The following is a 14,512-nucleotide window of genomic DNA, read 5'->3' as shown; positions in this document are numbered from 1 at the left end:
TTTGCAAAGAGGAATCCGGATCCCACCTTTGAAGGATCAAGGGTCTGCCTCCATAATGTTGCCCAGCTTCTTCAAGAATTCGGGTGCAATCGGCTACAGAAGAGAATTTGAATATGATAAAACCATGATCAAGGTAGTACATTTGCAGATTTCCGGAGATCTGCCATCTTCGCAAGAGAGATTCGCAAAGGGAGATGAAGAAGGGTCTTCTGCCAATAAAATACCCAACCAGACAATTCGCCCATTTAGCTTAAGATTCCAGGGTCTCATCATCATTGAAATGAAGCTTCAAATTTTCTTGTTCTTCAGCAACATGGGTGATGAGATCTAACTTTGTAGGCACAATCCCTTGGTCATGGTTTGAGAACAATTTTTTCCATTGATTTGGGGTAGAGCTGGGTGGCTTTAGAGACAAATTCTTACTGTTTCCGGGAGCAAGAATGGAGTTCCTTGGATTCGAAACAGAGATTGGAAGATCCTTGCTCTGATCGAAGTTGGAAGAAATCAAAGGGTGCTGCTAGCTATGGGGTGTGAAGCATTTGGGTCTAAGTAGTTCGAAGGGTTTGGAGAAGTGTTGAAGATAGGGTCATTTGAGTCAAAATCTAAAGACCCAACAATTGGGCGGGAACCAACCTGAGAAGCAGCATTTGAAATTTTAACTTTTTCTGCATCTTCTGCAACAAGATGATCAGAAGCTACAGGGGGGAGGACAGGATTCCAACAGGTTTTCTGTCTTTTCTGACATCTGTAAGTTCCCCAAGCTGAGAAACATTTGAAATTCGCATTGCTGGAGTTCCTACCTCCCCAAGATCAGATGCACTAGGACAGAAGTCTACAAGACTCTCAGCAGCAGGCCCATGAGCAATAAATGCAGAATGCAGAGTAGCCTATACTTCATCTGATTTTTCAGAGGCCATCAGATTGCAGATGTCTACATCAGAGTGGCTCAAACCAGGTAGCTGAATACCAGGCAATGAGTGGAGGAAAACCGGAGTGGTTTGTTCAAAACCAGAAGCTGGAAAAGAGGGTTGGGCACGGTTTGGTTGCAGGGTGGTAATGGGGACATTTTGGCCAGCATTGGTGGTTGGTGACTTCAATAATAAGGAACTTCCAGCTGGAGAATCATTTCTGAGGCTCATAACTCTGGATTCATATGATATAAATTCCTCTTCATCAATGAGTTGCTTGAAACTTGTAATAGCTTTCTTCCTGGACTTCTTTGATTTCTTTTTAATAGAGCTGCTGGACTCACTCATGGAGGAGGAAGAACCTGTTGCTGGTGGTAAATGAGAAATTTCATCTTCAACTTCTTTGAGGATCTTCATCTTCTCCGTTACAGACAAATCCTTCTCAAAGCCTCCAGAAATTTCGGTTGCTCTCGCTTTCCTTAGATAATCACTGAGGTGGGGAGCACCATTAATCTTGTTACAAAGGAACTGGGAGAAGGTCATGAGCTGGGGGGATTCAGGAAGGCTATTTTCTGAATGAAGGAGTCCAGGAGACCAATCTCTCCTGAGATATGGGAAAGGGTTTGTGACTTCCGGGTCTGGATTCTCATCCGAGTCCATTGACCCAGTAAGAACTGAACTGAACTACGGTGATCAAAAGCTTGAGAAAACAGACATTAATGGCAGAAAACTTAATCACTAGATGAGAAATCCACTGAAGACAAATGCAATCCCCACTTGAAGCTGATTTTCGTGGGTAATTAGGACGTTAGAGGTAGTCAACAACAAAAATGGAGGCAAAGTGGGCAGCAACAACAACATACCCCTTCTCATGGGCCTCAGAGCCAAAGAGGAAATTCAGATACTATGCTTTTTGCTGCTAGTACAATCACCATTTTACACGACTATAAGAAAAGATTCTGCGAAGCAACTCCTTCTCCAAATTCACATCAATCTGCTCCGCTCATTTATTCGGGCAAGAATGAAGAGTCTTTCCTAACACACCCTAAGTTACAATACACATCATATTTTGGCTACTGACATTCCCACCAGCACGTTTTAATAACGAGACAAACTCACATTGTCTTTTATTAATTAACAAGCTGTCAAAACTATTACGCTGGTCTGACCTGTAACAGACCAGCCGCGAAGAGCCTTTTGCATGGAGCTTAGCAAATTCCAATTAATAAAGAAAAAGAGAAGGTGAGTTTTGTCTTATTATCAAGAGATGGGAGTCCCAATATTGTGATTTACTACAAAACAAAGGGCATTAGAGTTCTTTTCGTCCCTATAAATATAACCGAAGCGAACCACGGTCCAAAAAAATAAGCAGAACGGAATCGAAGGGAAAGAAAGCCCTTTTTCTAGGGTTTTTCTCGCGTCCGAGCACTCCTTTCTCGCCTCAAAATTTTCTCAGCCACCGACAAAAAAAAGCAAACAACAAGAGAAAACCCCCCCTCATTTTCTCATTTCTCTTCATCCTTTCTTCCCAAATGGCTTTCTATGAAAACTCTCGCCAATCCCTCATTCCTAACTTTCTCTACTCCACCTCTTCCACCACCACCAAAACCCTAGATCTAGGGAAACTTCTCAACAAAAACCCTAATTTCTCAACCTCTGTATCACCTTCTCCTTCATCTTTCTCCTCTAATGGAGGTTCCAAGGTATTTGTTGTACCTGCTCCTAGCGAGCCTGGTAAGATCGAGATGTATTCTCCGGCTTTTTATGCCGCTTGTACGTTTGGAGGGATCATGAGCTGTGGTCTCACTCACATGGCTGTTACTCCTCTTGATCTCGTCAAATGCAATATGCAGGTGATATATTTGGATTTCTAGGGTTTCACTTTCGATTTAGGGCATCTAATAACTGTTGGATGTGTTGATCTGTTTGTTTTTGCGATTTCTTCTTTCTTTTGATGATTTCTTTCCGATTTAGGTTTGTTCCTCGCGTTTTCTGGTTATATGTCCCTTGATTAGGGTTTCATTTATTTCCGGACGCGTTGATATGTTTGTTTCTGCAGTTTCTTCTTTCTTTTAATGATTTCGTTCCGATTTAGGTTTTTCCCTCGCGTTTTGTGGTCATATGTCCGTTGATTAGGGTTTCATTTATTTTCGGACGTGTTGATCTGTTATTTATATTTTATGTCGTGATTTGTGGATTCTAGAAGTTTGAGATTTCTAGGTTTTTTATTGTTTAGCATTTTTTCTTTTCTTTTGAGGTTGTTGTTGTGATTGTTTGTTACGAGTCTTGTTTATTTACGATCTATCTGTAGATCTGAGATTGATGATTAGGTTATTGATCTTTAAGAAGTTTTGATACTCGTAAGCTTTGTTCTCTTGGAGATTTTTATGAATTTTTGTTGATTTGCAGTCTCTAGATATGAGATGACAATTTATTTATTTGAAACAGTATCTGAGATCTTGAGATCTCTATTTTGATTGTGGATCTTACTTTTCTACTCGATGGATGATACAACAGGTTATTGGTGTTCATTTTCTTCAGTTTGAAATCTTGATCTTGATCTCTTTTTCTCCTGAAAGTTTTGTTAGGTTGATTTTACATCGTTTTTTGTGTGCCTTTTGTTCCCTATTCTCTTAAATTCAAGTCTATGATCGGATGCTTGATCGGTAGTTGCAGTTTCTATATGTTTCGGAACAGGCGTTTTGTTTTCATCATTTTGTGTGCCTTTTGTTCCCAATTCTCTTAAATTCAAGTCTATGGTCGGATGTTGTTAGCTTTTGATCGGTAGTTGGGGGGTTTCTATAAGTTTCAGAACCGGCATATTGTCTTGATCTGTTTTTTATATGATTCTTTTGGAAAATCTAATTGAACTATTTTTTCATGCAACTCTACAGATTGACCCTGCAAAATACAAGAGCATCTCCTCTGGTTTTGGTGTGTTGCTTAAGGAGCAGGGAGCCAGGGGTTTCTTCAGGGGTTGGGTGCCAACTCTTCTGGGTTACAGTGCACAGGGCGCCTGCAAATTTGGATTCTATGAGTTCTTCAAGAAATACTACTCTGACCTTGCTGGGCCTGAATTTTCTGCCAAATACAAGACCTTGATCTACCTTGCAGGGTCTGCATCTGCTGAGGTAATTGCTGATGTTGCCCTTTGCCCCATGGAAGCAGTGAAGGTTCGAGTTCAAACTCAACCTGGATTCGCCAGAGGATTGTCTGATGGGCTCCCTAAGTTCATCAGATCTGAGGGTGCAATGGGGTACGTGTTCTTGATTGCTTATGTTTTGCCGGACTGATCTATTTTTTGATTTTTTATCCTATACAATATTATTTCTCACTTCAAGTAACTTTTGCAGGTTGTATAAGGGGATTGTTCCTCTTTGGGGGCGCCAGATTCCATGTAAGTATCAACCTTTCATTTGCTTGTTATATGTTACAGTATTTCTATTGTTGGTTCTATCCATCTGGTAAGGTACTTTATGTGTTAGTGCGCCATTTAAGGGTGGCACTGTTTTGCTAATAATCATGGAAGTAAGATTCTAGTAGTATTGTCAAATGACTGGTTTATTGCTTTGAATTGGAACTATAATTGCATCTTAGATATTAGATGGCAGTTGTAGCCTGCTTGGTTGTTTCTATTTTTTTGGAGGCTCCATTCTTATTTAGCAGCTGATATATCTGTACATGTTTCTACTTTACATGGTTCAATTTATAGGTGGCCAACCAGTGGTTTCATTCATTACTTCATGCATGTCATATATATATATATATATATATGTATAGGAAATGAAGTATGTGCAGCTGCACAGATAAGCTCTATGTGCATGGCTGCACAAACCATAGTGGGGGCCACATTTTTTGGGGGATCCAAAGCATTCATTTGGAAGGCCCTTCCATGGATAGGGTGTGTACCAAAAATCAGCCCTTTAGGATCATCCTAACCCTGCCATTTGTGGAGGGAAGCAATTGGCAGAAACAGTGTCTGTCCATTTTCCCCTCCAACTTTGATTGGGTTAGGAATAGGGGCTGATTTTTGGTACACACCCTATCCATGGAAGGGCCTTCCAAATGAATGCCTTGGATCCCCCAAAAAATGTGGCCCCCACTATGGTTTGTGCCGTCATGCACAGCTAGCTTATCTGTGCAGCTGCACATACTTCATTTCCTCATATATATAGACGAAATGCCTTCCAAATGAATGCTTTGGATCCCCCAAAAAATGTGGCCCCCACTATGGTTTGTGCAGTCATGCACATATAGCTTATCTGTGCAGCTGCACATACTTCATTTCCTCATATATATAGACGAAATGGTTTGTGTGCAGCTTCACAGATAAGCTATCTGTGCATGGCTGCACAAACCATGGGGGGGCCACATTTTTTGGGGGATCTAAAGCATTCATTTGGAAGGCCCTTCCATGGATAGGGTCTGTCCAAAAAATCAGCCCTTTAGGATCATCCTAACCATGCCATTTGTGGAGGGAAAAAATGGGCAGAAACGGTGTCTGTCCATTTTCCCCTCCAACTTTGATTGAGTTAGGATGATCGTATTGGGCTGATTTTTGGTACACACCCTATCCATGGAAGGGCCTTCCAAATGAATGCTTTGGATCCCCAAAAAAATGTGGCCCCCACTATGGATTGTGCAGCCATGCACAGATACTGCACACAACCATTTCCTCGTATATATATATATATATGAGTAAACAGTTCCTGAGGTGGCGCTCAAAAAACATAGGGGTCCCACTTTGTTTGGATGATCCAAAGCATTCATTTAATAGGCCCTCACATAGATAGGGTGCCCACAAAAAATCAGGATCATCCTAACCTTTCCAATTGTGGGAGGTTTGGATTTACGGAGGTTTATACCCATCCATTTTAACCTCCACAAATGGAAGGGTTAGGATGATCATATGAAGTTGATTTTTTGTGGGCACCCTATCTATGTGAGGGCCTATCAAATGAATGCTTTTGATCATCCAAACAAAGTGGACCCCTATGTTTTGTGAGCGCCACCTCATATAAGGTAGCGCTAGCGCCAACTCAGGAACCCTTATATCCCACTTTTGGAGGGATTAGGATGATCCAATGGACTTGATTTTTGGTACACACCCTATCTATGATGGGGCCTTGCAAATGAATGGTTTGGTTTACCACAAAAAAAGTGGGACCCATGTATTTGGGCACTCAAGCTCATATAAGCTTATACGAGCTCAAGCTCACAAACAGTTTTCCCATATATATATATATATATATATATATATATATATATATATATATATATATATATATATACAGAGAGAGAGAGAGAGAGAGAGAGAGAGAGAGAGAGAGAGAGAGAGAGAGAGTAGGGGTGGCAAAATTGGCCGAACCAGAACCGAGCCGAAACTGAACCGAAAATTCGGTTTCGGTTTGGGGATCGAACCGAAACCGAATATTTCCAATGATTATGAGTAAGGGGTGGCAAAATTGGCGGAACCGAACCGAAAATTCGGTTTTGGTTCGGTTTCTGTTTAGTAAAACCAAACCGATTCAAATTTTGGTTCAGTTCGATTTGGGGGTCCAACTGAAACTGAACCATTGCCACCCTTGAGAGAGAGAGAGAGAGAGAGAGAGTAAACAGTTCCTACGCTCCAGCTCAGATAGCTTATCTGCGCTCGAGTGCAGGAAACAAGGTTGGGCCCACATTTTTGGGGTGATCCTAAGCATTCATTTGAAAGGCCCTATCATGGATGGGGTGTGTACCAAAACTCAGCCCTATTGGATCATCTTAGGGTGTCCATTTGTGGGTGAGAAAATGGACAGATATTGTTTGTCCACAAATCTGCCTATTTTTTCACCCCACAAATGGAAGGGTTAGGTTGATCCAATGGAGCTGATTTTGGTACACGCCCCATACATGATGGGGCCTTTCAAATGAATGCTTAGGATCACCCGAAAAATGTGGGCCCACCATGTTTCCTGCACTGGAGCGCAGGAACACTGTCCTCATAAATATCCGAGGAACACTGTCCTCATATATATATATATATATATATATATATATATATATATACACACACACACACACATATGAGGAAAGTGTTGGTGAGCTTAAGCTCACCAAACTTATGGTGAGCTTAAGCGCCCAATCACATTGGGGCCTACTTTGTTAGGATGATCCAAAGCATTCATTTGAAAGGCCCTTACATAGATGGGGTGTGTACCAAAAATCAGCTCCATAGGATCATCCTAACCCATCCATTTGTGGAGGTCAAAATGGACAGACATTATTTGTCCACAAATCTGCCCATTTTTGTCCACAAATGGAGGGGTTAGGATGATCCTATGGAGATGATTTTTGGTACACACCCTATCTATGGTAGGGCCTTGCAAATGAATGGTTTGGATCACCACAGAAAATGTGGGACCCATGTGATTGGGGTGCTTAAGCTCACCATAAGTTTGGTGAGCTTAAGCTCACCAACACTTTCCTCTCTCTCTCTCTCTCTCTCTCTCTATATATATATATATATATATATATATATATATATATATATGTGGATAGATACTGTTTGTCCACAAATCTGCCCATTTTTTCACACCCCATCCATGATGGGGCATTTCAAATGAATGCTTAGGATCACCCAGAAAATGTGGGCCCACCATGTTCCTGCACTCGAGGGCAGATAAGCTTATCTGCGAAGCACTGTGCTCGAGTGCAGGAAACAAGGGTGGGGCCACATTGTTGGCGTGATCCTAAGCATTCATTTGAAAGTCCCCATCATGGATGGGGTGTGTACCAAAAATCAGCTTCATTGGATCATCCTAGGGGGTGTCCATTTATGGGGGTGAAAATGGACAGATACTGTTTGTCCACTAATCTGCCCCTTTTTTTCACCCCACAAATGGACACCCTAAGATGATCCAATGGAGCTGATATTTGGTGGACACCCTATCCATGAAGGGGCCCATCAAGTGAATGCTTTGGATCCCCCCAACAGTGTGGGCCCACCCCTGTTTCTGCACTCGAGCGCAGATAAGCTCATCTGCGCTCGAGCGCAGAAACCCTTTCCTCTCTCTCTCTCTCTATATCTATATATTTTGAAATGGACTCTCTCTCTCTCTCTATATATATATATATATTGACTCACATGTCTACATGAGCTATTCTCTTTGATTTTGCTAGTTATTTGGCATTCTCCCTGTGCCCTGCTATGTGCTTGATTTTATAAAATCAATGATGCTGTTTAATGATGTCAGCTACAAGAAATATAATGCTAGCTGTACATGGTTCTTGTTGCAAATAACATAATTACTGGAACCACTTGTAGCTGGTGGTAGCCTATTGTAGGAAACCTTTTTAATAATGGATTTTAGTGACTCTTGTAGAATTTTTGGCACGTGAAAAGAACCCTTTGTAAAATTGTGTAACCAAAATCTCCGTGCTATAAGTTTCCTCTAGTGGTTTAATTGTTTATTGTGTATATTGTATAGATCCAGCATGCTAAATTTCATGCATATGAAATGTGCAATGCTTGGTGCTGACAGGATCAAGCTTTTTTGTTTAGTTGACGTTCAGGTTTCTTGTCCAATGCACATGTCCATTTATTCTGTGTGTGTGTGTGTGGGTGTGGGTGTGTGGGTGTGTGTGTATATGTATATGCGCGCACGAGTGTCTGCGCATGCTCACTCCCATACTGGTATATGCAGGGATTTCAAATGATGTCATACGATTGGTTCATATAATACCTTATATCAGCACTCACTTGCTCTAAGCCTTTCACATTTTAAATGCACATACGATTGATTCGTATAATTGAAATTATTTTTTATTTTCTTTATAAAGATCCTAAGATATCTCCACATTTAGGTGCTTCTCTTGTTTTTCCCCACTTATTTTTATATTACAAAGTTATAAATGTCTTATATACATTTGAGTTTCTAATATTGGTGTTGGATACAAATTGTGAGTTGTTATTCATGAACTTTGTCAGTGTCTAATCAAGCTTGTGCAGTGATATAGACCAACTACCAGTGATTTCCATTCTTGTGATTGGATTTTTGCATATTTCTAATGATCATTTTTTGCAAGGGTATCTTTGGCTTGCTTTTTCCTCTTGGGGCATAACTTTTAATTATACCGAAGGAAAGAAATCTTAGTGTTCATATTTTTTACACGTCCACTACAAGCTGTTTTGTGTAACAGGAGACTGGAAACTTTTTCAGGATTTACTTAACTGTGTATAATTGTCTCTATCATGTATCCATTTACTGATTTCCAAATTCACGAATAGAAAGACCAACTGCTGATTGTGATTTTTTTGCTAGTGCCACGTGAATCACGACAGATGTGCCAGACAATTTCACACTCATGCTAGTTGCTTTTTGAGTATTCCTTACATTGCCATGGACAAATGAAATTCGCAAGAGCATGCAATCCTCGGAGTTAATTTTATTTAATTTTTTCGAGAGTGCTTGTGCTAAACATTCTGTCATCAATTGATTCACATTATTTAATATCTAGACTAATCCCGCCATTGTGAAATGCATCTTTTGATTTGATGTAGCTTCTTTAATTAACCCTATCTCCCTTATAGCTTTTATCGTCAATAATTTGCTTCGTCGTATAATGTGGCTTCCTTTTTCGTTTTGCACGAAGTTCTTCTTGGAATCTGTCCAAGATTTTCAAGATTTTATATGTGCGTATAGCAAAACTATCCCTCTGTTTGAGCTCACTCCAAATTGATGTTTTTATGGAGTTGAATTCTAATGAAGTGGTTCACAGAACTTCTTTCGTTTGATTCAATGTCCTCATAAGCTAGTTTTGTGCTCTGATGCATAACCCATCCTTAGAAACTTTATTCTCCGTCTTTATTTTCTTTTATTCCATTTTCCTTCTACTCATATTTCTTTGGAATCTCGCCATGCTTTCCAATATTTTGTGAACATTGATCAAATTTTTCTCTTTGCTCGAATCTACTCCTATTGAGTTGCCCTCCTATGATGCAGTTCATGAAGCCTGTTTTCTTTGTTTTCATTCCTTCACTGTGTATCTATTGATCTGCATCATTTAGAATGCATTTCTTTTCTAATGCAAATATGAAACGTATGTTCAAAATTTATGCATAATCTCCTCTACCTATAATCTTAAATTGTGATTGTGTCTTCTTTCCTCACCGTACCTCTGGTCATAATATTCAAGATTTTGTGTGCTTGAAATTACCTTTGCTTTTCTCCAACCTGATTTTGAATTGACCCTGATAACTTTTATCCTCTATAGTTCGCTTTCTCTTATAATGTGGCTTCCTTTTCATTTTGCACATAGTTCTTCTTGAAATCTGTACATGATGTTCAAGATTTTATATGTGCATATAGCAAAACTATCCTCTCTGCTTGAGTTCACTCCAAATTGATTTTTTTATGGAATTGAACTCCAATGAAGTGGTTCACAAAACTTCCTTTGATTTGATCCTCTCACAGCTAGATTTGTGTTGTGATGCATAACACATCCTTGGAAGCTTTATTCTGCTTGTCTTTATTTTCTCTCAGTACATGTTCCGTCTGCTCATAGTTCTTTGGAATCTTGCCATGCTCTCCAATATTTTGTGAGCATTGATCAAATCGTCCTCTTTGCTCGAATCTACTCCTATTGAGTCGCCCTCCAATGATGCAGTTCATAAAGCCTGTCTCCTTTGTTTTGACCCCTATATTGTGCTTCTATTGATCTGGATAATTTAGTATGCACATTCTTCAAATTTTACACATAATCTCACCTACATCTAATCATAAATTGTCATTGTGTTTTCTTTCCTCATCATACCTCTGGCTCTGGTCATAATATTCAAGATTTTGTTTGTGGTTATATGAAATAATTACCTTTGTTTTTCTCCAATCCGAATTTGAGTTGAGTTGCACTCCAATGAAGTGGTTTTTAACACTTGTTTTCTTTTGGTTCAATGACTATCTTGTTGAGAATCAAAGTGAACTGGCTACTGTCTACTTTGTTAGCTCACGAGTTGTGAGTTCTGTGTTGATAGAAAGATGAGTTCAACCTATTGATATGAAGTTCTAGATACCACCAAGAATATGTTAAAGCAGTAATATTTTTAGGTATTAGACTTTGTGATTGTAAAATGCTTTGATGTTTTAGACCACCAAGATTATGTTAAAGCCAATAGTATTTTTATATATCAAATAAACTTTATGTTATTGTAAAATGGCGGGAAAACATGGATGTGGTATGTTTTTTTAGGATATTTGGCAGTATAAATTCCATGTAGTGCAACACTCATGATCTATGAAACCAGGATCCTTTAGAATAGTTGGACTACCTGACTCAACAGTTACGGACGTGGGATGTGTGGGGGGATACTTCTGATCCATATCCATGTTTTTGGCTTATGATTTTGCTGCTATTGTTTAAGTGTTGGTCCTAACATATGGAAAACAGAAAGATCCACCTTTTGAGTAAATGAGAATCCTAAGGTAGAAAGAGAGGTCTCTAGGAAAGGATGTATTAATTTGTTGTACGAGGAAGATATGCCTGCTTTTCAAAATTCGAACTACAACTATTTTAGCATTTTCGTAGAGGATTCCTAACCATTTCACATGCATATAAAAAATCCTTTCCATATACGTATCCAATCATTTTAGAACTTTATCCCCATACCAGATGATTCAGTATTTGATACCTGTTCAGTAACTTAGTTCATGATTTTTAGCAAAGTTACTAAGTTAGTGTAAATACTTTTTATTTAAATGCATGATATGACTGAAGATAATCAGATTGAGGTGGCATTGGGTAAATTTTTGTCTTTTATGTGCAATTAGCAATTAATCACCCTATTTCCCCCTTCCATTACTTCTATCTTACTTATGATATATTCTAATCTGATAAACAATTTTGTGCTGCTGCAGATACCATGATGAAGTTTGCTTCATTTGAGACCATTGTGGAAATGTTATACAAATATGCCATTCCCACCCCAAAGGAGCAGTGCAGCAAACAACTTCAGCTGGGTGTGAGTTTTGCAGGTGGCTATGTAGCTGGTGTCTTCTGTGCTATTGTCTCTCACCCTGCAGACAATCTTGTTTCTTTCCTCAACAATGCCAAGGGTGCAACTGTTGGTGACGTGAGTCTCCTCGTCTCTTTGCTATTCATCACATGTTCTTATTCTTCACCCTCTCATTTAAATTTCTTTACGTGATTGTGTTCCTTCTATATTCGCTTTTTGTATGCAGGCTGTGAAGAAGCTTGGATTATGGGGTCTTTTCACGCGCGGACTTCCTCTTCGTATTGTCATGATTGGTACTTTGACTGGAGCACAATGGGGAATTTATGACGCGTTCAAAGTCTTCGTTGGCCTGTAAGCTCTTCCTTAATATTTAACCAGTCTTTTCCTTTTGTGGGTCCAGTTACTCGATTTTCTTTTGATAATAGAATTGAATTCCTCCTAGAAACACACACCATAAAAAAAAAAGGAGTAATGAAAAACACATGTTTCTCTTGTTGATCTGTTGTAAAATTTAACTGTTTATAAACTTGCAATGCACAGGCCCACCACGGGAGGGGCTGCTCCAGCTAAATCACCTGCTCCTGAACTTGCAAAGCTTACAAATTGATCAACTTGTGCCAATCGGTTTCTGTGCGATGAATCCTGTGAGGAAATAATTTTTCGAGAATTTTAATAATCAAAATTGTTGGTACCCATTTTTCGCCATGCCAGATGGGTTTGTATTTTTTTTTTTTTTTTGGTTGGAAACAGAGTATTAGTGCCCTTCTCTTTTCTTGAATACTGGTAGGGAGGAGGTTTTGGATTCATCATCATTGCAACCTTTTTAGCAGAACCACCTACATCTGGGGACTAGAAACAGATGGATTTTGGTATTTTGATTTGCATCATCATGTATCACTTCTTGATGGTCGTACATTGTCTTGATTGCGCATGCTACGTGGGACTTAAAACTTCATACTAAGGTTTGATTTCAACTAGTAATTGATTATCCGTTGAGGTGATGAATAGTTCAGATCACCCAAACAATGTGGGCATCCACCATATAAATTCTCGATGAATGAAATCTTGCTCTTTGTTAGAAAAAAAAACCATGAAGAAAGTTTCACAGCCAAAATACCCACAATTTTTGGTTGATTACTCTCAGTGGATTCTAGGGCTATCTGGTTTTACGCCTCTGAATTGAGTCTTTTTCTCTTTATTCTTTTGGATTTAAGCAAGAGTCGGATCGCTAGAAAAGGAAAGAGAATGCAGAAGGGAAGGATTTTGAGAACCGATTGTTTTTTTATTCCAATAATCAGTTTTGGACACAATTGGTTCTCAAACTTGTCATAAAATTCGTTTCATTGTAATACATTCATACTTGAATTGATTTTCTAAAAAGAAAATTAGGGTTTCAGAGTTCTCTTCTTTGGAAACGGTTTTTGAACGTACAGATGGGATATGCATGGCGTGGAAGAGAGGTTTACGAGCCCAACACCTTTTTTAATAAGATGGGCACAACCATGTTTCAATAATTTCCAACGTATCTTGTCTTTCCTCTTTCTTTTCTTTTTTGATTTAAAACAGCGGTCAGAGGTTATTACAATTCCCAAAAAGTTCTCCGAATCAGATTATAAAAAGAAAAGACAAGTTGAGTTTGTGCTATTATTAAAGGGCGCTGATACCGCCCCCCGGACGGCTGGCTAACGTTAGGATTTAACCGGTCTCTCTCTCTCTCTCTCTCTCTCCACACACACAACAGTAACAATGGTGGGCCCAACAGAAACCGTTGGTGGAATGGTGGGCCCATCTTTGAACAACGTAGGCCCCGCCCATACCACACCATAGGATAATCCAAACGGTCCATTTGATGGGCCATAAACGTAAATAGGTTGCGTCCCAAAATATCATTTCCATAGGCTGATCCTAGCCCTCCGATCTAAATAGGAACTACATCTTATTCAACCTCTATGGATTGTAGGGTTGTGATCATCCTATGGAAATGATTTTTGGGGCACAACCTATTTACATTGTGGCCCATCAAATGAATGGTTTGGACCATTCTATGGAGTTGGTCGTAAAGTAACATTAAGGCCCGTCCACAACATAGGACGATCCAAGCCGTCCATGGTTTGGATAATCCTATGGAGTTGGTTGTACTGTAACATTAAGGCCTAATCATAGGCCCCACCGATTTTTTTTCAAATTGAAGAGTACCGTCCACAGCATAGGATGATCCAAGCCGTCCATGGTTTGGATCATCCTATGGTGTGGTTCGTACAGTAACATTAAGGCCCAATTTAGGCCCCACCCATATTTTTGAAAATGAAGTGTATCGTCCAGACCATAGGATGATCCGAGCCGTCCATTTGATGGGCCATAACGTAAATGGGTTGTGCCCCCAATAGGGTTGGCCCATCAAATGAAGGGTTTGGATTATCATGTGGTCGTACAGTAACATTAAGGCCCATCCACAACATAGGATGGTGTGGTTCGTACCAATTTAGGCCCCACCCATATTTTTGAAAATGAAGTGTACCGTCCAGACCATAGGATGAACTGAGCCGTCCATTTGATGGGCCACAGTGTAAATAGGTTGTGCCCCAAAAATCATTTCCGTAGGATGATCACA

At 39.6% G+C, this 14,512-nt stretch overlaps 1 protein-coding gene across 1 annotated transcript; it reads left to right on the top strand.

The window, feature by feature from the left end:
• The first annotated feature begins 2,272 nt into the window (after positions 1-2,272).
• LOC143889916 (mitochondrial phosphate carrier protein 3, mitochondrial-like) lies at positions 2,273-12,810 on the top strand. The gene is made up of 6 exons (XM_077394318.1): positions 2,273-2,761; positions 3,803-4,164; positions 4,262-4,305; positions 11,804-12,018; positions 12,128-12,252; positions 12,442-12,810. The coding sequence occupies exons 1-6, from the start codon at positions 2,441-2,443 to the stop codon at positions 12,506-12,508; spliced, it is 1,134 nt and encodes a 377-aa protein (XP_077250433.1). The 5' UTR covers positions 2,273-2,440; the 3' UTR covers positions 12,509-12,810.
• The last annotated feature ends 1,702 nt before the right edge of the window (positions 12,811-14,512 follow it).

This window comes from Tasmannia lanceolata, unplaced genomic scaffold (assembly GCF_043159265.1).
Source record: "Tasmannia lanceolata isolate RefF3 unplaced genomic scaffold, GAP_Taslan_0.1 ptg000013l, whole genome shotgun sequence".
NCBI lineage: Eukaryota > Viridiplantae > Streptophyta > Magnoliopsida > Canellales > Winteraceae > Tasmannia > Tasmannia lanceolata.
Note: the sequence above shows the minus strand (reverse complement) of the source record. Positions and strands in the feature narration are given on the sequence as shown.

What these genes read in the sequence shown, in the direction of transcription:
- LOC143889916 (XM_077394318.1), top strand. Translation starts at nt 2,441, where the DNA reads ATGGCTTTCTATGAAAACTCTCGCCAATCCCTCATTCCTAACTTTCTC. An exon ending in TCGTCAAATGCAATATGCAG is followed by an intron (nt 2,762 to 3,802) that starts GTGATATATTTG and finishes GCAACTCTACAG; the next exon opens with ATTGACCCTGCAAAATACAA. An exon ending in TTCAAAGTCTTCGTTGGCCT is followed by an intron (nt 12,253 to 12,441) that starts GTAAGCTCTTCC and finishes TGCAATGCACAG; the next exon opens with GCCCACCACGGGAGGGGCTG.